The sequence below is a fragment of the Rhinolophus hipposideros genome, assembly GCF_964194185.1.
Source record: "Rhinolophus hipposideros genome assembly, chromosome: 20".
In the NCBI taxonomy this organism is placed as follows: Eukaryota; Metazoa; Chordata; class Mammalia; order Chiroptera; family Rhinolophidae; genus Rhinolophus; species Rhinolophus hipposideros.
The window spans coordinates 40,037,918-40,060,362 of NC_138066.1; the positions used below are offsets into that span (position 1 = coordinate 40,037,918).

At 49.8% G+C, this 22,445-nt stretch overlaps 2 protein-coding genes across 8 annotated transcripts in view; both read left to right on the forward strand.

Moving 5' to 3' along the window:
• TLK2 (tousled like kinase 2) overlaps positions 1 to 8,448 on the forward strand; it is a 102,028-nt gene extending 93,580 nt beyond the window's left edge. For all 6 annotated transcript variants that reach the window (XM_081029579.1, XM_081029581.1, XM_081029584.1 and 3 more), the window contains 3 exons: positions 1,656 to 1,767; positions 3,663 to 3,770; positions 5,745 to 8,448. In XM_081029579.1, coding sequence (XP_080885705.1) covers positions 1,656 to 1,767; positions 3,663 to 3,770; positions 5,745 to 5,918 — 394 coding nt within the window. In that variant the 3' untranslated portion in view covers positions 5,919 to 8,448. The remainder of the gene's footprint in view (positions 1 to 1,655; positions 1,768 to 3,662; positions 3,771 to 5,744) is intronic.
• A 9,709-nt stretch (positions 8,449 to 18,157) lies between these two features.
• The window catches only part of MRC2 (mannose receptor C-type 2), a 50,932-nt gene continuing 46,644 nt past the window's right edge, over positions 18,158 to 22,445 (forward strand). For both annotated transcript variants that reach the window (XM_081027308.1, XM_081027309.1), the window contains exon 1: positions 18,158 to 18,405. In XM_081027308.1, coding sequence (XP_080883434.1) covers positions 18,291 to 18,405 — 115 coding nt within the window. In that variant the 5' untranslated portion in view covers positions 18,158 to 18,290. The remainder of the gene's footprint in view (positions 18,406 to 22,445) is intronic.

The window sequence follows — 22,445 nt, forward strand, 5'->3', positions numbered from 1 at the left end:
CTCGCAAAGTCCTTCATAGGGAATTACAATGCTTATTATTTTCAGTATTATTTGGGTGAAGAACTAGTTTATTTCTTCATTTACAGATGGGGCAAACTGAGACCTAGAGAGTGATTTGCCAGATTTCTACTATTAATTGTCAATGTCTTTTGTATTCTAAATATTTGGCTAAATTATTACTCTGCATTTAGACTAGTTTAACAACTTCTATTTTTCCCTACCACACACAACTTGTTCTTCCCCACCACCTCCACAGCAAATTTATAAATACATTAGAATGATCATTTTGGAGTCAAGATTCTATTTTTTATATATCCAAGGTCATATTTAAGTTATATATATTAAAGAACCGTGAAAACTAGGGTTCAGGGGGGCTTTAGTGGCATTTGGAAGAGCTGTTTTTTTAATAGATTATTTTTCCTATTTTTTTTTATTTCTTTGACATTTCCCCCGCTCTTTGTGTGTTCTGTGTCTATATATTCATTTTTCAATGTGTGTGTTTTGGCTAAAAGTATTTATTGTGAAATAATCTAGCTCAATGGTCTTAATCATCCAAAATATCTGTTAAAATTAATAAGAAATAAGAACATGAAACTAAATTTCTTTTACAAAAAAGAAGAAAGCCCATCATCTGAACATTTTCTGCCTCTCAACTCTTGTTGTCCCCTTCAAGCTATAAGTTTAGCTCTTTATGCTAGAAGCACAGCAGGGTCTAAAATACAGAATTTTTCACAGAATTGGTTTTGCCAGCATGAAATCTGCAGAAATCGATTTGTTATCTTCAGAATTCTGCCTTCCAGCTGTGCCATGGCTGTGACTCTACACAATGAGTAGAGTGTATTTGTTTGGTTTCCTAAATGCCGGAGGCACTTATCTTCCATACCTTGCAATTGATGTGGTTGGCTGGAGGCAGGGGTGGGTGGGGAGGGAAGGACTTCAGATGAGGATTGAGTTGTGCTAACTGGTTTGTTTAGCTTTCTCTGCACTATTTGTTAGTCTTCTAATAACTCCCTGATTGCCCTTAAAGTAGGAAATGTCCTTTGATAATATGGAGTTTAATGTCACCATTGATTATATATTGTAGTTATTTTCAGTCCAGATTTCCAAAAGAGGCTACATTAAGAAGACAGAACCACCAATCCCCCCAGTTTTCTACTGGGTCCTGAAATCATTGGGACTTTAAAAATAGTTATTTGTTCCACAGATATCTTCTTCAGCCAACATGAAAGGAAAACCACGTCACCTCTGGTTATATTTTAATATTTGTTCACGCAGCTGTCATAAAAGGGAATGCACATTTTTTTTGCTCCCCTCCCCCCACACCTTTTTGATTTTTTTTTTTTTTTAACTTGCTGAATGACACGTTAGGCACAACCCAAGGAAAGGAGTCTGGGGTGGGTGATATAGGAACTAGGGAAAATATTCCCCTCTCTCGGTGAACTGAGAAATGTATTTTAAGGCTTCACAGGACATTGCTGTGTCCTTAAGTTAGTGTCTTTTCATTGGCTTTCTCCAACTAGGTCTAAGTTGTTTTTGCAGCTGTTAAAAATCCATATATTTTTATTTCCAACAAGGTTGTCTTCTTTGCCTTTTTGTTCATGTCTTGGGCTTATACGGTCATTTTTCTAAGGATTTTTATTTCCGTTTTGTCCCAGGTATTTACCACCAGAGTGTTTTGTGGTTGGGAAAGAACCACCAAAGATCTCAAATAAAGTTGACGTCTGGTCAGTGGGTGTGATCTTCTACCAGTGTCTTTATGGAAGGAAGGTAAGGGAGAAGGTCGCATGCAGTGTCTTGACTTGCCACCTTGGGTGGCACATGTACTCAGTGGCATGGGGTGGACTCTGGGGTCTAATCATCGGGTTATACACAATGGAATCTTGAAAGTTATGGTGTGAAGAAATATAGACTTAGTAAAAAGCTTTGTGTATAAGCAGAAATTTTCAACCCTAGAGCACCTAATGAATTCTGCTGGGTTGTGGAAAACATACATTTTTTGCTGTTCTCAATTAGATCCAGGATATGTTTTGATTCTAATAATATGTTATGGAGAATTATATGAAATAGCTTATTAAAGTGTACAATCTTCCCAAGAGCCATTATTAAGGGTCCCCAAACTTGAAACATCTGTAGTATTCTTTATTCCCAATCACCCCATTAGTTAAAACTTTTACCGTGTTTCCCCGAAAATAAGACCTAGCCAGACCATCAGCTCTAATGCATCTTTTGGAGCAAAAATTAATATAAGACCTCGTCTTATTTTACTATAATATAAGACCAGTTCTTATCTAACATAATATAAGACCAGGTTTTATATAATATAATACTGGGTCTTACATTAATTTTTGCTCCAAAAGATGCATTTGAGCTGATGGTCCAGCTAGGTCTTATTTTCGGGGAAACACAGTAGTAGTAAAAGCATGCTTTATATTTCTACACTGGGCTGTATTCATTGTCTATTACCTCTGATCAAGGTGATACATCATTAGAACAAGTAATAACGTAGGTAGTAAACTATACCTAATGAATTTTCACATTTTTTTCCTTGTGAGTATAATACCTTATAAATGTATGTATTAGGGTCCAGCTGTGCATTTATATACATATTTCTGCTGTCAGTGTGTTTGTAAGTTTCAGTGCTCCCCATTAGGCTGTGAGTATAAGCTATTTGGGAGTTCTGCAACTCCACTGGACGCTTAATATTTTGATCACAATCCCCCGGCCGACCTGTTAATTCAGATTTCAGCTTCCTCTTTCACTTCCCCTTGTTTCCTTTGATTCTTTTTTTTTTTAACTAATTTTTTGTTTTTTAAATTTTTTATTGGGGAATATTGGGGAACAGTGTGTCTCTCCAGGGCCCATCAGCTCCAAGTCGCTGTCCTTCAATCTAGTTGTGGAGGGCGCAGCTCACTGGCCCATGTGGGAATCGAACTGGCAGCCCTGTTGTTCAGAGCCCGCGCTTTAACCAACTGAGCCATCCGGCTGCCCCTCCTTTGTTTCTTCTGTAGCTTACCTCTCTCATATGGGGAATGATTCAGAACAAGTAGGAGTTAATTATTGTCATGCTTTCTGATAATGTGGAAGTGCTGCTGAAGTGGCAGAACTTGTCTAGAAAGAATTGTTTGTGATCTCTCAATAGAAACACTGAAGAGATGACATTAGGCCTGGACTTATTTTTTAAGAGTTTATTAGAAAATGGCCATTTGGGGCCCAGATGAAGCTACCAAGTAGCCCCAGCTCTAGTTTTCTCCCACTCTGTCCTTACTCCTTTTACTCTTACTTTTCCATCTCTTTTTATGTGTGTTTTGGGTCTGCCAGTGGCACCTATATGTGTTGCTTAAGCCCACAGGTGCCACTAAGGGCAGAAGAGGTTCCTGCTCTAAATGTCCTTTTCTTTGCTGTGAGCAAAGCTCAGCAGGGGTATGTTAGAGCAGGTGCTGCTTCTGCTCTCGGCCCAGCCTTAAGCTAGATGTTGGACTGTCACCAAGTTACTTAAGCTCTGAGCCTTTCCACTCTTTATCTACAAAATGAGAGAATTAGAGGAGATCATCTCCGAAGTTCCTTCTAGCAGTTCTCATTGAGACATGTCTTCTCCTTTTCTTCCCTGAGGTTTTGAATTGTGTTCTTAGTTAGTCTTTGTTTGTTTTGTTTTTATATGATAGCCTTTTGGTCATAACCAGTCCCAGCAAGACATTCTGCAAGAAAATACTATTCTTAAAGCTACTGAAGTGCAGTTTCCGCCAAAGCCAGTAGTAACACCTGAAGCAAAGGTAAGTTCTGATCCATTGGCCAGCACAAACGACTGCTTTGGTTTTTGTGTTACTTCTCTGGGTAGTAGTGGATGGTTTATTCAGTACAAAAATCAGGAGTCATTAAAAACTTCCTCCTCCTTCTAAATGTGTATTTCTCCAGCCCTTACCCTGTTCTCCCCATCTCCTCCCACAACAAATATTTATTGAGTGCCTATTAAGCAGTAGACACTGTTCCAGAGAGTGGAGAAGGAGGAACTCTTGAGTATGTAACAATGAACTATACAGACAAGGTCCCTGACTTTAAGGACTTTATATTCCACTGGATGAGACAAACAGTAACGAAAAATGGGTACAGTTCAGATGGTGATAGATGTTATGAAGTAAATAACAGAATAAGGGGGTGGAGTGGTCGGAACCCCTTTTCTGGTGGCACGGTCAGGGAAGGCCTCAGTGATGAAGTCAGGTTTGGAGCACTCTTGAATGATGTGCAGGTGGAGGCCATGCATACGTTGGGAGAAGAATATTCTGAGCTGAGAGACGTAAGTAAAGCTCAGACGTGAGTGGGAGCTTAGCATGTCCACAGAGCGGACAGAGCAGAGGGGAGGGGGGTAGGACAGACTGAACTGGGATGAGAAGCAGTTGATGGTTTGAATCGGGCAGCTGTGTGATCTCATTGCTGGTTCAAAAACCTGTATTGGCAGCTGTGTGGAGAGAAATTCAAGGTAAAAGGAGTTGATTTGACTGATATCCAAGCCAAGGAAACCTGTTTAACTCTAGTTCTAGGTATCTCACTAAGAAAGGTTTGTTTTTAAAGGCTAAAGATCAATGTGTTCATTTCTGTGAATTTGTTTTTATCTTCCAAATGCCTTAATCAAGCAACTCCCTGTAGGTATCTTTTATTTTGAAAAACCAGGATTGGTTTTATGCTTTTGTGTTTTGTTAATAAAAAACACAGAAGAACATAGAAAAGTATTTCATGTTTTAGATTTTTGTAAAATAGGCTACTTTTCAGAGTAGCTTTAAATTCACACCAAAATTGAGTGGAAAGTATAGCATTTCCACATACTCCCCACCCCCATGCACACACAGCCTTCCCCACTGTTAACACTCCACGGCAACGTGGCACATTTGTTACAATCAGTGAGGCTCCATGGAGGTGTCACTGTCACCCTCGTGTAAAGTGTGGACTTTGAGTGGCAGTGATGTTTTAGATGATTAAAATGGATTCATTTATTTAAAATAATTATTTTACAAGGCTTTGATAAAATAGAACTGTCTGGCACAAAAGACCATCTGTTTAAGGGCCTTTATGATAAGAGTTGTAGAAACTGCGACTACATAGCCCTTCATACGCAGCATGAAGGAAACCTCCATGTTGGTAGTAAATTAGGATTCCGAATCAAACCCCACTCACAGTAGGTCTTCAGGTCTGCGATAGTCTTGGGGAGACAAGTGCTTTTCAGGTTTTCCTTTACTGCTTAGGTATGTGCCTGCTCATTTGCTTAATGTTCTTTCAGGGACGAGTGAGATACACAGGGAAAGCATTTACCAACCTGTGACACACTGGTGTTAGTCAGTGCCGGTCTCCTCACCTGCATGTGATGGTAGTCTGTCCTTACAATTCCCTCTTCCTTGGGAAGCTCAGATGAGGCCATGGTTTGGACCGTGAAGGACCATGAAGTTAAGACTGTGCCCATGCAAACCAGCCAAGGCAAAAAGAGATTCTTTGCATTGCTCTTTGTGCTTTGGGGGCAGAGCTATTCAGAAGCCATGCCCCATTCCCCCTCAGGAGTAGCTCAGCCGCCCCTGTCTGGGAAGGAATCAGTGACCACAGAGAGGTCCTGCTGCCAGCGCGTCTCCTTTCCTGGTCTTCTCCAGGTCTGCCTGGTGCTTTCTGGGAAGGACCCTGGCAGCTGCTGTAGAGCCTCAGGGTTCCCTCTTGGGGCGCCAGGATTGTCTGCTTCAGGCTTCTTCAAGAAACTTTCCTTTCAGGCGTTTATTCGACGATGCTTGGCCTACCGAAAGGAGGACCGCATCGATGTCCAGCAGCTGGCCTGTGACCCCTACTTGCTGCCTCACATCCGAAAGTCGGTCTCCACAAGTAGCCCTGCTGGAGCTGCTATTGCGTCAACCTCTGGGGCATCCAATAACAGTTCTTCGAATTGAGACCCACTCCTAGGCCACAAACTGTTCAGTGCACACAAAGTGGACAAATGGCATTCAGCAGCGGGTTTGGAACATAGCGAATCCGAATGGATCTCATGAAACCTGTACCAGGTGCTTTTATTTTCTTGCTTTTTTCCCATCCATAGAGCATGACAGCATCGATTCTCATTGAGGAGAAGCCTTGGGCAGCTCTGGCCAGGCCTCGTAGGAAAAGGCCCCGCCCGAGGTTCCGGCGTCAACGGCCACTGCATGTGGCTGCTCTGAGTGAGGAAAAAATTCAAAAGAAAAACTGGTTCCATGTACTGTGAACTTGAAAACATGCAGACTCAGGGGGGTCCCTGATGCAGTGTTTCAGATGAAGAATGTGGACTTGAAAATACAGACTGGGCTAGTCCAGTGTCTATATTTAAACTTGTTCTTTTCTTTTAATAAAGTTTAGGTAACATCTCCTGAAAAGCTTGTAGCACAAAGGCTCGGCTGGGGATGGTATTTGACTTCAGAGGAAAAAAGTTGCTATTGCCCGTTAAAGGCACTAGAGTTAGTGTTTTATCCCTAAATAATTTCAATTTTTAAAAACATGCAGCTTCCCTCCCTCCCCCCCTTTTTTATTTTTGAAAGAATACATTTGGTCATAAGGTGAAACCTGTATTAGCAAGTACGGGGCGGTGTTCATTCCAGTCAAATGCAGCTTTCTCCTCCGTCTGGTCTCCCGTTTGCCGTTGCTTCCCTTGTCTCCGTAGGGAAAATGTGGAGTGGGAATCCTGAGGTGTGCGGGGTTTTGCCATTGGACAAAGAATGAGCTTAGAAGACTGCAGCTTGGGTCTCTCTAGGTTTTCAACTATTTCTTCACAATTTGAACACTTGACGGTTGTCCCTTTTAATTTATTTGAAGTGCTATTTTTTTAAATAAAGGTTCATCTGTCCATGCAGTCCTCTTGAATTCTCTGAATGTAGTAACTATGGAAACTGCTGCAAAGGCAGGCAGAAAACAGGCTGGGGAGCCCCGGCTCCAGAGTCAGGGGTGCCTGCCCACCGGCTCTGTGTGCTTGCTCAGCGGTGTTCATTTCTGTTAACCATGATATTAAAACTCGATCAGCACATAAGCTTTCCTCTGTTAGGTCTTTTGGCAGGAACCAACCTCCAGGCCTCTACGTGTTGTGGGTGTGTGCTGGTGTGTGCGTCTGTGTGTGCATGTGCACACGCACTTTGTCTCACTCACTTTATAGATTCACTAAGTGGAGTTAAAAAATAATCTCAAGGGAAATAGGTATTTCAAATATGAACATTTTTTGGAAATAATTTTTTAAAAAAATTTGGCTGTTTCTAAGATGTACGATCAACTGAAGATGAAGCTGAAATGGGAGCTGCGTGGCCCCGCCATGGCCTTGAAACAGCAGAGCACTCGGCAGTAGAGAGAGGAGGCCAGAGCCTGCACATGTGGTAGCCAGCTTGGAATGTTACTGACATATGTGGCAAGAGGGCTCCGCCAGAAATATTTAAAGATGCAGCATTCGGGCCTGCGAGTTTCCTGGGCAGGGGAAGGGAAGTCAGGAAGGAAGGGTAGAGATGTTTCTTTTACATGTGACACAATGCCACTGGTGACACATTTGCTAGGACCTTTGTTTGTTTTGTGAATCTGCCCCTCCCCTTTATCAGGCGATCTTAGGGGAGAATAGTGTGTTCCAAATCGAAGAGAAGTTTGTGGGTCGGTACTATCTTCTGGAACTCTGAATGGAAGGAAGTTAGCCCCAGACTCTTGGTGCCCCTGAGCTTTGTAAAGCTATTTTATTGCAATATATATGTGCACACATGATATATGTGTATGTATGTGCAGCAGCTATTTTTTTTTTTTAACCAAGCTGCTAAGCACGGGGTACCCATGGGGTCTCAAAGGTCAATTGAGCACAATGCCGAAAGGATGGTGTCAGCACATGAAGAGAGATGGATGAAGTTGAGACCGTGTTTAAACTTACTCAAAATATTAAGTTCTGTTCCTTATTTTCCCTCCCTCTCTTTCAATAAATAGTCTAGTAAAATTATTTTGAAATTTTTTTAACAGTTAAATGCTGCATCTTTAAGCCTTCCCTCTAAAGCTTCCTGCCTCCTTTTATCCCGTGGCCTAAGTGAAGCTGCAGGACTTTGTTGATTTACCTCTTCCACCCTTGTCCTGAAGAAGGGGTGCCCCCGCTCCTTGCTTCTTTTGGGTCTAGGGCCAAGTTGGAGCTGACTGGGCTCAGCTGTCTGGCAAGGCCTCTGCACTGCATGGACCAGCCCTGGAGAACATGCCTGGTGGTGACCTTTACTAGACTTTTAAATAGCCAGTGAAATCACTAGTGGGGTTCTTCTACAACATATTTTGTTAATATGGGTTTCGCTTTTTCCAAGAATAATCCCTTATTGCCACAATGTTGATTTACTTTAAACAATGATTTAAAAATGTGTATTAATTTGTAATTAAATCCAGCCAGACTGTTTTGGCCTGTCCCAATTTGGGGGGTGGGGATGATATTAAAATAAGTTTCAAGAAGTGAATTTCCCAGCCTCTTGATTTTGCTCTAGTTCTACAGCTTCAAACAGAGCCCTTACCATCTAGGGTGTAGATAGGGGAGTCCTGGCAGCTGGGTGAGTCCAAGTGGACGTCGCAGGCTTAATGAGAAAGTGTTGATTCATGCAACACCTTTTGTACCTCTCTTGTACCAACAACTATGCCTGTGGGTGGGAATACAGTAATGAACAGGACAGGGAAGGCCCAGCCATCAGCTCACAACCAGGGATGAAGTCTCTGGGCCCCAGGAAGGGATGGAATATGGGGGTCGGAGGGGAAGGAATTGGACTCTGAAATCTCCGTTGTGAGATGGGCAGCAGTAAATGGAGACACTCCATTCAGAGCCATATGCACCCCACTTCTGTGGCCAACCTGTATGTCTGCTCTCTTCTTTAGAAGGGTTTGTCTCCCTTTCCTACTAGTTCTATAGGGACAGGATTTCCTCCAGCTGAGCAGCTTAGCAGTCAAGGAGCACTGCATTTCTTTAGCAGGTAGCTCTCTTTAAACATAGTTATCTTAGAATCCTAGAGCTCAAAGCAAGCTGCAAGTCCAGCTCCTTGCTTCCAAGAAGGCAAAGTTTGTTGGTGATTTTTTTTTTTTTTGCTTTCTGAGAATCTTTTTCCCCTTAATCATCATTCTAATTGCCCAAGCTCTTTTTGTCTGTAATTAAAATCTGCCTGGGGTAAGTGGGGAGAGACATGGTACACAAACTACTAGTTGGAATATGGGGAGTCCTTCTTCCTAAAATTAGCTGTTTGTCTTATCTTCTTAAGGTAGAATCGCCTAGTGGTTAAGAGCCTGGGCTTTAAAATTAGGTCTGGTTCAAATCCCACCTCTGTTCCTTGCATGGTTGTAGTAAAGAGTAGAAATAAGGTATGTAGAGTGTCCGGCACATAAGAAGGGAATCAAAAAATGTGGTTTAAAAAGATCACAAGATCCAGTAAGTGAGACTGCTGGTCCTGGAACCCCCAAGTTTGCTGGTTGAGGTTCAGAGCCTTTCTCCTTGCCAGGCTGTCAGGAGACCCTTTGCCCTGGGTAAGTGATGCAGACCTTTGGGGAGCCTTATTACCCCTCTGGCTTGGGATTCATTGCCAACCTCTATCTGATGAAGTGAGCAGTCTCCACTTACCTGGATCCAAGACTGCTTCCGGCCTAGTCTGGAAGGAGCATCTTACAGGCCGGGCTGGCCCCAGGCCAGCAGCGGCAGCATCACCTGGGAACCAGTTAGAAACACACGTTCTCAGCCCCACCCCCGCCCCACGCCACCCCACCCCACCCCACCCTGCTGTCTGTTTCCCAAGTGGCTTGAACACTGAAGGTCAGTCACAAGTCCTGGTGACCTTCCTATCAGCCACTGCAACAAGGGAGGGACAATTGGAGAGGGTTGCTATTGGGCCATGTCTAAACTCACCCAGCTAGAAGAGAGATGACTTTTATTTTCTGTCTTAGGGCTGAAAATGTAAGCTCCGGGCTGTCCTAGGACTGATGTCATACCTAAGCTCTTTTATGGGGAGTCCCAGGAGAGTCCCTACAACACATCCCTTATACAAGTGCCTTGGTACCTAACAATATACTCAAGAAGCTTCTTACCTTTGGCCTTCTCTTAAAGTATGTAACAACTCACCAGTACCTTCTCATGAATTTATTTATCACATTTTTCTTTCACTGGAAGGCTATGAATCCAGCCTGGCAGTCTGGATGAGGGGTGAAGAGAGCCTGGGGCTGGCCTGGAGCTCTTCGGTAGGGGTGAGGGAGGAGAGAGTGTAGAGAGGTTGCAGGGAGAGGAGGAGGGCTAAGGAGGGAGTACTTAGGGACTTTGGCTGCTGCTGAGCTCTGTTGGTGGGTTGGGGGAACCTGCCAGAGGCTGGGAAAACAGGCCAGGGAGCAGGTCTGGGACCTGGTGGGGGCAGGGAATACAAGGCCCTATTGTGCTCAGGGAGCTCAGCAGGGGCCCGAGACAGGCTGGAGTCAGCATAGGGGTGTGTGTGTGTATGTGTGAGGCACTGGGCTGGAGACCCCGTGGTGCAAAGGGGTCAGAGAGCAACTGGCTGGCGCACTGGGCCCCACCCACCCCTGGCCATGGGTCTGGCCTGGAGAACTGGTAAGCTCAGCCTCCTTGGGCCTCCAGCACAGCCTGCAACTTTGGTGGCCTGTGCTGCCCAAGCCTTTTCACCCTGAAGGCAGCTTGGGGAGGGGGAGCAGAGGGCAGCATCTGCCAGGACAGGGGCTCTAGGCGACTGCTTCACAGAGAAGATTCTCAGCTGCGTCTCTTCATTGCCTAGGTGTAGGCAAGGTAGAAACATCTCACTGATTTTACAGAGGGGGAAACGGGCGCAGAGAGATTTGGTGCCTGTTTTTGGCGCAGAGAGATTTTGGTGCCTGGCAGGTAAAGCCGGGTGGAATGGGGATGGGGTGAGGTGTAGTCTCTTGAGTGCCATCCTTGTATAGACACTGATGTGGGTATAGGCTGTACTTGGGGTCCCAGCTGGAGGCATATCTTGCCCTAATCTAGGGCTCACTCCCCCAGGCTTCCCTCAGTGTCCCTCCCCTCCCTCCTGGCTAACCCTTAGAAATCTACCCGGCGACCCAGCTGGCCTGGGCAGCAGTCCTGGGCTAGAACTGAACTTAGCTGGGAAATGGGGGCATGGCTTCTCAGAACATTCCTGCTTCAGGTTCCCTAAGCCACCTGATCTTGTCGTCTTGCTTTACAGATGAGAAAGCTAAAAGGTCCCCCCACCCCAGCCCTGGACAACTCTGTATCTTCCTGTTCGTGTGTCCTAACTTCATCGTGATTGCTATAAGGCTTGAAGGGGGTGGGAGATGTAAGGATGTTTTCCGAAGCTGAAAAAGTAAAGTAAAAGGCAGAGGTATAGTTAACACTGCCTCCCTGTCACAGGGGCCCCTGGGGAGATGTCTCCAGTGCGGCCTTGGCCTGAGCCCTGTGCCCTGTGAGAAGGGCACGCCACCGACAAACATGAAAGTGAAGGTCTTTCCTTACAAATCAATTCCAGGAGCCATTGCTCCTTTGTATCTACAAGATTCTCAGAATCCTACCCACAACCTTGACACTAACCCTGCTCCCCAGCCCACATTCACTGGACAAAACTGCCCAGTGTCAGAATCTGGTAGAACAAGATGACAGGAGAGCCCCTGTGAGGACTATGGGCTCAGGACTATGTTCAGGTCACAACTCTAACCTTGTGTGACCTTGGGCCAGGCGCTCATAGCTACAGTCACCACATCTATGAACTTCATGCATCCACTCAAAGCACATCTATGGAAAGCCTTCTGTTTATATTACATTGGGCTAGATTCTTTGGGAGGTAAAAAGGGACATCAGATGTGGCTGTTGCTTTAAGGAAGGTTATCGGTTAGAAACTGAATGTAATAAATGTAAGCTGGGAGCTGATAAATTCCCTAAGCGAGATGAGGCCCCTGGGGATTTGGGGGCTGGGTTTTGAAAGATGGGCAGAATGAACTAGAATGAGAAGGGACAGTGTTTGCAGCAAAGGGTCCCTTACCCTTGCTGTGTTCTTCCCATACGAAGTATTTGTCACACTAAGACCTCTCCATGCTCTCACACCTCCAAGACTTGGCCATCTGACCATCTTTGAAAAGAGCTCAAGTGTCACCTGCAGCTTGCCTGCCTCTCGGCTCTGACAGCGCCTTGTACACCTTTCCTTTACTTCTGCCTTATCACTCGTGTGCCGTTATATGGCACCGCGAGACCTGGCCCCTCCAGGGGGTAAGCCCAGGGCCCGACTGAAGGAAGGACAAGTAGTTTGGCCTGCTGAAGTGTGGTGCCAAGAAGGAGAAGTAGGGCCGGGCAGACGGTAGTGAGGGACTTTAGATGTGGGACAGGGGAAGGTCGGGGCAGTCACCTAGAAACAGGCTTTCCTCAGGGACAGCCAGGAAGCCTGCATAGCTGGTTCCAAGTCTTCAACAGCTGTGTTTTTCATGACAACCCACGGTAAGAAGAAACACCACAACCCAACCCATATTTCGTAGGATAGAACTTAGCTCACATACAATGCACTCTGATATTTGTTTTACTTCATTTTTAAAATGCTGGTCACCACCCATTGGTGCCCCAGTCCACTTCTTGCTGCCTCACTGGGGGCTGTGGGAGGTCTGGCCAGCCTCTTGGAGCTGGGGTGGGGTGGGGCGCCAGCTGCATGCAGCCCCTGGCTCCTGTTCTGGTCAGGGGCTCCATTCCAGCAGGGGCTTATGGGGAAGGATGGGTCAGGGGAGGTTCTGCCTCTGAGCAGCTACCTCCTGCCCGTCCTGCCGTCAGGCCACAGTCACAGAAGGCTCCTGGCAAGACTGATCAAGTACTGAGACTAGAGAAAACCTCATCCTGCCTGCCCTTCCTGAATTGAGGAGACAGTCAGGGACCAGGAAGCAGCCTCAGATGACATCTGAGGGAGAGGCAAAAGTGCCAGCCCAGCCAGAGCTGTGGACCAGAGGAGGCCTTGACTCCTGGCTCAGCCCCGTCCTCAGTGCAAGGACAGGCTCCGAACTGCAACTCCAGGTTGGGGGCGGCCCTATCCAGCAGACAGGGCCATGGGACACCCCTCTCCCCAAGCTCCGCACATGTTGGGTGGGGCACTAGAAGGTTCTGGGAACTACATTCCACCCAACTGCAACTGGTTCTTCAGCTCGGCTCTGCTGTCTCCTCTTTTGCTGAGCATCAGGCCAACCTCAGCCTATCTCCGAGCCCGTGGCGGCCAGCTTGCTAAAACCTCCGAGTGGAGACAGGAGGCAGCGAGGATCCTGCTGCAGCCTGGGCTGTCCTGAGCCCCCGTGGCTCTGAGCTTACTCTAGGGCTGTCCTTGCTGACAGTGGCAGATGATACTGTGTGACTCCAACCGGGAGCCCTTGTCCAAACTCCAAGACCCATGGGGCGGAAGTCAGCACTTGCTGCTTCCCGGAAGGGGTCCTGAGGTCATTTTCTCCTACTCCTTGGGAAAGAAAAGACTTTAAAGGAAGCCTTCTAATACAGGTCCTGGATTGAAAGTGAGTGGATACAAACTCAGCAGCCCTCCAGGGGCTGGTGGGGGGGGGCGGCTTCTAGATGTTCTGTAACAAAAGGGAGAAGAACTACCTAGGGAAAATGGGCAGAATTTTTCTGAGGTAATATTTGTGGCAGAGCAGTCAGCAGAAGGCAGACCAGACATAAAATTCCCTAATAATGTGGATGGGAGAACTAGTTCCTTTAGGTTAACTGGCTGTCCCAGTGCCATACAACCTGGAAGAGGTGGAGCCAAACTTTGAAACTTGGGTCTGTCTGAACCCCAAGCTTGCCTTCTTCCTTCCCTCTTTAGCCCAGTCTCTCTGGGATCCTCAGTGCTTCAGGAGGATGGGGGCGGGGGTGGGGGGAGGCACATGGACTCACAGGGAAGAGGAGAGCGGAGGATTTGAGCTGCAGGAGCCCAGAGTGGAGAGAGGGTGGGATCTGCCCAGCCAGCCCTGAGCTTGGAAAGGGTGAGGGTGGGGGTAATCTTAGAGGCCCCTTGGAGTTCACACTCCCTCCTTTAGTTGCCTCAGGTAAGAACTGACTGCTAGAGTACGAGGCCACCAGATTGCATTCTTCCTGTCTTGTTTTCTCCTGTCCTAAGCTTTCGTTGTAGGCTTGCACTGCCAGGGGTGTCCACAGGCCTTGCTCTGCTCCCCGGGGCACCCTCCTGCCAGAGAGGCTGCCAAGCCCAGAGCCAGGGAAGAGGAGACTAATGTGAGAGGAACCCTAAGCACAGTAAGTAATAACACCACACTGGTACGGGAAACGGCTCGGGAGACTCAGAAGGGAAGTGACTCGCTTGGGGACATGTGGCTAGTGAATGGCCCAACTGGAATTCCAACTCAACTCCAGCCTCCAGGCCTGGACTCATCCCACTGTCCTATGCTGGGCTATTTACAGACATGTGTTCATTCACCAGCCAAAGTGAGCACTGAGAAGCTTCTACCTGGATTCAGTTACACTGCAGCATACCGCTTCTGTATACAGTGAGACCTGGAGAGGTTCAGACAGGAGGGCAGGCTGTGTTGTTCGCTCAGGCAAAGGAAAACACCAGTGTGGTCTGAGCAGCTCACTGGACAGTGGGGTGGAGGGTGGGCTGGAGAGGCAGGCAGGGTGAAGGATGGGGGGCAAGGGAAGACACTCTGATGTCCAAATGGCAAAGGAAGATGGGCAGCCTGACATTCCTGAACAGCTTTCTCCAGGGGCCATGCCATCCCTTTACACATCACGTTTAATTCTCCACTGCTGCTGATACAGGATAGCTAGCATGTCCCTAGGTAGACAGGAAGGTCCCTGGTGGAATAAACAAAAGGCAGCCATATCCTAAAACTCCAGGTTTTGAAATCACTCCTTCGCTCCAGGACATAATGTAACAAGGCCCTGAGATTAATCATAAAATAAAATTCCTTTTGGCCTGACAAATGGAGCAGATCTGATAGATAAGAGTAGGTTATTTTGCTAATTCTTTTAGGGTGGGCAAGCAGAACAAACCTGGTAGACGAATTTCATTAAAAGGCGCCAGTTCCCTTCTTCACACAGTTCCCGTCTCCAAACAGCTCCCCTTCCCCAAACAGGCATAGGGAAGGTAGAAAAGTAGGAGCTTTGGCCTCAGTCACTGGACCACCCCCATCCCTCTTCAGAGCGGCAACCTCCTCTCCTGCCTCTAATAAACTATCCTCTTTTTAAAACTTTTTGCCTCTCCCTGGTCCGTGTTTCCATTCTTCGGCTTCACGAGACACGATCCCGGCCCACACTCAGAAACTGCCAGCAGATCCAACATCACCTACATCACTGTCTCATTTACAAATAGGAATTGTGAATGCAAGAGAAAGCTTGAGGAATTCACTGAACATTGCAAAGCTGGTAAGTGGGAGAGCCAGGATTCCAAGTGGGATCTCTGACTCCAAAGTCTGCACCTTCCACTAAACTGGGTTTTTTCGCAGTCGGCAGATGGGCAGTGCCTGGGCTGGCTAACGGTCAGTGTGTGAAGGAGAGGTACTTCTCGGTATCGCTTTCACCATAGCAAATCCGATCTTGGCAAAAATTCCCTGGACCAGGCCGTCCAGTCACTAAGTCCCCAGCATCTAGCCTTGTGCCTGGCACATAGTGATACTAATAAACGGCTGTTCAACGGAGCTCTAACAGGAGTGGTGAGGAGGCTGTGGGTACAGAGGACACTGGCCCTTCTTTGGAAGCAGATGCGCGTCTAGGTCGGGTGGGGGGTCCCTCTGAAAGCCCCAGCCCTCCCAACACCCAACACACCTACAGGCTGTGACCACTGCTCCTGCACGTAATCTTTAAGCAGTGGGGGACTGGGCTGGATTCTTCACAGGGAGAATGGCCCAGACATGGCCCAGCTCTCAGCCCAGTGAGCCCAAGATCTAAGACAAATGGTGGCCACAGATAAGGGCCCGGACAATCAGCAGAATACAATGTGTAGCCCTGGCATGCTGAGCAGGAAATCTCACCCTAGGCAGAGACTAGATCAGGGCCTCAGAGGAGCAAACATCCATCAATCCCTGCTAGCACAATGTACATTCGTCCTCCTCAGCCCTTGAATGGCAGTTTCTCTGCCTGGAATAGGGCAAAATTGTGTCTACTTTCCCTACTAAACAAAACTCTTCTGAGACCTGGTTTGCTCATTTTGTTTCCCCAGCAACTAGCACAGAGGAGCGATCAGTGGTTGTTAAATGGGTGAATGAAGAAATCAGCGTCTGTGTGTCCGGCAAGTGGTGGACTTGCTGGCCCCACGACATTCACTGGTGATGCCAGGTAGTTGGCTTCTGCCCTGCTGGTGGGAGGAATGCCAAAGCCTACTCAGACTGGTAGGGAAGGCCCATCCACCCGTTCCAGAACCTGGAGGACTCCTTGGGAGCCCTGCCTGAGGTCTCCTTCAGAGGAAAGGGGTCCCTTTGGTGAGAACTGATCAGCACATCCAGAGATAAGTGAGCGGATGGAAGCCTGTGAGTTGACTTTGAGAAGACACATCCTGTGTTTTGGCTGCTCGAGACAGGGAAAAAGAGAGTGAGCAGCTTAGCTGAGGCTGGCAAATCCTCAAACCCCTTGTAGATAACAGGACTGTGAGAAAGGGGGCCAAGAAGGTGACCTTTGAGGAAGCGTGGTCAGAGACCGCAGAGCGGTGGGGTCCCAGAACATGCCACCCCAAGAAGGTGTGTCCCAGAGGGCAATGTTTGGAGCAGCAGTCACCAGAAGGGCCATGGTTCTGTCAGACGTGTCCACGCTAGCCGTGGGGTGTCGGGGGATTCTTGGGCCTGGTTGCTAACCATTTTTTAGGACAAATGGAGACAGTGGGAATCTTTCCAAGGGACTAGAGGGGATTTCAGTGAGGGGTCACTCGGGGGCTGGACAGCCTTTGGGCTGATGCTTGCCAAGAATTTCAGCCCAGCAGACAAGGACAGAGCTAAGCAAGCATCTCTAACCCCTAACCCTCGTTGCAGAGATGGGGAAAGATTTACCCAAGGCAAGAAGAGTACAAAGGGGAGGAAAAAAATGAGTGTGTTATTTCCAAAAATAGCACCGAGGTGGACAGCACAGGAAACAATAAAATTTATATTACAGTTTCATAGTGTTTTTATTTGATTACTCGTGGTGGGAGAATGTGAATCTTCTCAGCATTTAGGGTCTCTAAAATGTCTCAGTCTGGCTCTGAGCCCCCAGGTCCCAGGCGACTTTTCCAAGAAAGCTCAGGGAATCAGAAGTAGAGGTGGGGCTGGACGCCACCATGCTGACTCCGGTCCGTGCTCTGCGCTGCTGCCGTGAGTTGTTGCATAAGACGGACTAACTCGATTGTCTTCTGTTTTATGAGATTTTCTTTTGGTTCTTTGCGACCATCCAGCCGCCGGGTTGCTGCTGAGAGTGATGATGTCCGTCTTCTGGGACATCCAGTGGACAGATTTTCCTTAGTTTTTTGGATACAGCCCCAACTAGCAAAAGCACTACACCCCTCTGGGCCAGGGACGCTGACACAGGGGTCACGCAAATGCTAAAACGAGACCTGCAAATGTTTGCGCTCCGCACATGGCACAGGGGCCCTGCCTCCCCCCCCCCCCCATCTTCGTCCCGGTGGCCGAGCTCTCGGCTCCGCCCCCTCCCCACCAGACCCAGGGAGGGGTCCTCCCAGGCGAGAAGGTAGCGGCTGCTCGGCTGCTAGAGACGTCCACAAAGAGGCGGGACAGAGGGGGCGCCAGCTGCCCGGGTGTGGTTGCTTGGGTCAACCGCGCGCCCCCGCCCCGATCGGCCCGGCCTCGCAGCCCACGTCCCGCCACGCCGCGAAGTTTGCGGAAAGTTTTGCAGTTGCTTCCCCGCCCGCGCCAGCCGGGGAGTTGTGACGCAGCGTCTGGGGCTCCGGGCCCGAGCCGAGAAGAGAGGGAAGGCGAGGCGGGGTGAGAGGGAAACGGGAAACGAGAGCAAGCCGCACGCCGGGGTCCCTGTCGACCCCGCGAACCCTGCTCCGCCTCCCCGCCCTCGCCCCCTCCGAGCTCTGTCTCCAGCCCAGCCCGGCGCCCGCCTGCGCCTCCTCCCCCATCCCTTCCACGCTGCCCACTTCCCATCCCCTCTGCCCCTCACACCCTCCTCCCGGGTTCTGCGCTCCTCCCTCCGCCCTCCCTCCGCCCGGCCTGCCTCCTTCCCTCCTCCTCCCCTCCTCTCCCCGGGAGGCATCACTTCGTCCCGCCCGGAGGAAGAGGCAAGCCCCTCGCGGGCGGTCATCACAGCCCAGCGCCGGGCTGCCACCCCGCACCGCACCCGCGCGCCCTCGGTCCCAGCGTCTCCCGCGCGGCGCGACGCGGGCATGGGGCCCCGCAGGCCGGTCCCCGCGCCCTGGCTTGGTCACCTGCTGCGCTACGTCCTGCTCCTCGGGGGTCTGCGCTTCGGCCGCCCGGGGGACGCCGCCGCCGCCCTCCCTGGTAAGGCGCTGCCAACTTGGCCAACTTCGGGGGCCGGGCGAGGGGAGCGCCGGGGAACGGGCCTCTCTCTCGACTTTTCCCTCTTTTTTTCCCCCCCGAAGGGTGTGTGCTTGTGCGTGTGCGTGTGTGTGACTGGGTTTTTAAAAATCATCCCCTCTTTTCTGAAAGCGGGGGAGGAGAGGGGGAGGAGCGCGCCTGGAGGTGTGGGAGGACCTGAGTGGAACCAGATGTGGCGGGAGGCGGGGGAGGGGAGCCCAGGGGTCTCGAGCCGCTCGGAGGAAGAGGGCGGGCTCCGGGAGGACCCCTGCGCCCCCTCCCGGACCACCCGGCGCCAGGGACCTGCCGGGCGCGCCCGGGGCAACAGGAGGCTCCTTCCAGGAGACTCCAGGCCGGTGGATCTCCTTGCTTCTCCCCAGGACTGATGCGTTGGGATTGTTTTCGAATTATTCGCCGCGGCTTGTGTGCCCTTCCTGGCATCTCCGGGTTTTTATATTTTCTTTTCCACGTTTGGTCTTCAAGGACGGCTTGTGGCATGCGGCATGCTCACTGTGCCGTCAGGATGCAGCAACAGGCTGGGCAGCGTGTGTGTGTGTGTGTGTGTGTGTGTGTGTGTGTGTGTGTGTGTGTTTTATGTGGGCGGCTCTGACCAAACTGGCATCCCTCCAGAGTGGACAGATCTTGGGCTGCCAAAGAGCTGCTAAAGATGCAAAAACCCAACCAACAGAAAACAAAACAAAACAAAAAAACCCCTTAAGCTGTACCTTCTCTCTCTGCTGCTCTTTCTAAAGAGTAACAGTGAAGTGTGGGGACAGAGGGACCCCTCACCAAGAATCTGTGAGTTAAAGGGAAAGAGCCACTTCCTGGAGGGCTTGCAGGAACCAAAGCTGGAATTGCCAAGGAGTGTGGTCTTTACAGCCCCAGCCTCCGTCTTGCTTTATGTTTAATGTGGGGATGGGGTGAGTGAGAGGCGACAGTCAGTGCAGTGTTTGCAATTTTGTGCAAAGTCCAGACAGCCTCCCGGAGGGTGTAGGGCCTCCTGCCACAGCCAGTGCTTGCTGGGTTGGCCCGCCCACCAGGCGTGACTTAAGCCACCAAAACACATATCTGCCCCCATTGAGAGGTGGAGGCCAGTGTGACCCATATTCATCCCAAGCAGAGCCCTCCCTGCTGAATTCCAGGCCCACCTGGAATTGAGTGTGGACCAACACAAACCAGACAGTAACTCCCCACCCACTGCAGGACAAAGCACACAGGCTGCCCCTGCATGTCTCTGTCCTGCCCCTCTGTGAAGGAACTGGGAAGACAGGCAGGGTGGGGTGGAGGAGGACCCCCATTCCAGAGCCCCAGAGCACACTTGAAAGCCAGGCCCAGGGACAGTCAAGGCCAGAGTGCTGACTCGGCCACCCCCCCTTCCCCCCACCCCCCCAGCTTTTGACAGTGGAGCTGGAAGTCCCTGGTGAGAGGCCCTGTCAGGGAGGATGCCTGGAGGGCCCTCTCTGCCTCCCTGTTACCCCCTGGTGCCCCCTGCCCTCCCTCAGGCTGTATCCCTGCACACTGGTAGCCCCACTTCCCAGTGGCATTGCTTCGATCACCCCTGAAGAAGCTTAGATGTGGGGTGGGGTGGCCTGGTCTCCATGGTAGCAGTTGAGGAAGAGGAGGGCGGGATTGTTGAAGGTCCTGTCCAGCACATCTCTGTTCCCTCTGCCCAGAATGCTCGGCCACCCCTATACCTGGTGAATTAGGTAGTCACTGGGAAGAACTTACCAGCAGCAGGAGCCGAATGGCCCCAGGAAATGCTTGTGGGAGGTAGGTTTCAGCTTGGCAGGCCAGCGCTGCTGGAATGAAACTTACCCTTAGGACACGGGTGCGTGTAGGTGGCTTCCTGACCACCAGTAGGGAGCCCTGTGGGATGAAACCGTGCGGCACCGCAGCGCCCCTTGGGGGCAGCGGTGTCCTTGTGGTGTGGGGATGGCAGAGGCGATGTTTTTCTCCACCTCCATGGGGTGCCCTACAAAGTTTGTGGCCAGAAGACCTCTTTGTTAATTGCAGTATTGACTGCATTTTTGTAACATTCACTGTTCAATGCTGAGCCAAATACTTGAGGAGGAGGGAAGGTACAGAAGAGTTAAGATGCATCCTTAGTGGGGGGGGGGAGAAGCTTGAAACATGAAACACTTAAGAGGCTGGGGAGGCAGGATTCCATTGGTGGGGGGGCCTGCTCGTGGCCAAGAGCCATGTTAAATGCTTTATGTGCAATTTCTTATTTCTGATTAACCCAAGGAACGCAAAATGTTGGGCCCATTTTGAAGATAAGAAAAGAGGTTAAGAGAGGTTTGATCATTTGCTTTGGGTCATGCAACTAGTAAATGAAAGTCTGGGGCCGTGGATATTTAATGTCTGGAGGCTGGAGACAGGAGAAACTGGGGCAAAGAGTCACCAAGGCTCTCTGGAGGGAGGCTGGGTGGGACCAGGCTTTGCAGAGGTAGGGAGGGGAACAGAGAGGGCAAGACCGGCAAGGTGGGCTGGGTTGTTATGGGGATTATGAGGATGTTGGTTGGGTTGGCATGGAGAGTTCCTGAGTGGGTTGAGGAATAATTTGAGAGAAAGAGGAAGCTGGCCTGGTACCTGAGAGGTCAAAATGGGAGGGTGACTTGCCAGTTCGTGATGGGGAACCCTGGAGAACGCCTGTGGGTTTCTGAGGAAAGGAATGAGGTGTGGGTTGGAAAGAGCGTTGCGAGGAGCCCCAGGGATGCAGTCAAGGTGTGAGAACACTTGGGAACCCTTCCTGTGGAAACAGACTCTGCCGTCCAAAGGACAGGGAGGCGTATCAGGTACTTGCTGCTACTGCCAGAATCCGCCAGAAAAATCACCTGCACTTCTGGCCCAGCTCTGGTGAGTCAAGGAGTTCAGAGCTTTCTTACCAGCCTCACCCCCCCCCCCCCAATAGTCAATCTTCCTTGTTCTAACCCGCTCACATTCTGTGAGCTGCCAGGGCCGGGGTGGGGGGGTGGGGGGTGTGTCCAGCTGAGCTATGGTTGGTACTGGGATCTGGCCCTCCCGCCAGGTTCACCTGCGCAAGGTGAGGGTGTAGGCTGGGAAGGACAAAGCCCAGGTCTTGGTCCTCACCTGTTCACACTAGAGAAATCTTGCTTTTGAGGCCTGCATGGTACGATGATTTGGGAGGATGGGATGAATTCAGAAGTACCGTGAAATTCTCAGAAGGGTATTCATTTGGATTCACCACTAATTTAAGCATTAAATAGGAGCCCCATTGCACCCTGAGGAGGGAGGAAGGGATAGCAGCCGTGCCTACCATTATAAAACATGTGCGGGGCGCTGTGCCAGTTGCCTACAGGCGCCGCTCTGACACCTCTCACCGCTCTCGGAGGGTGTTCTCACCCGTTTTACACACAGATTAGAGATGGTAAGTCCTTTGCTCAAGACCACACCACTGGAAGTGGTAAAAGCGGGATTCAAGCCCAGGGGTGGCTTTTGAGCTTGAACACTTCAGTCCCAGGCCACACTATGTCTCCGTAAAATTCGGCCTGCATGGGTGTGTTAGGAAAGGCTGGAACATTCTTCTTGATGGGTTTTTCCCCATAGTTCCAAGCCCTCTGGAACATCTTGCTGTGTCCTCCTGAGAGGAACTCCAGGAAGAGGGTAGAGTGGGCAGTCCTCTGTTACACTCCCGCTGTCTGGGTGCTTGTCTCTCCCCCAGTCCAGTGGGCCCAAGTGGCAGGCACAGAGCCCCACTAGTTGTCCTCAGGATATCTGAAGTGCTGCCCCAAAGAGGCATGCATGAACGAGTGAGCCAGCCTGGCATCCCAGCGTCCCTGAGGTCAGGGGATGTATAGGATCCTTCATTCAGTCGGGCAGTGGCTGTTTCCTGAGCCTGTGCAGGGCCCAGAGCAAGGATGATGGTGGCCCCTTCTTTGGAGGCCACCTCCCCCTGTACCTCCAAGGGCGTCCCTGCACTTGGAGGGCCTGGGCATTGCTGACAGGAAGTGTTTCTCCTTGTTTAGTCCTTCATGAGATGGGGA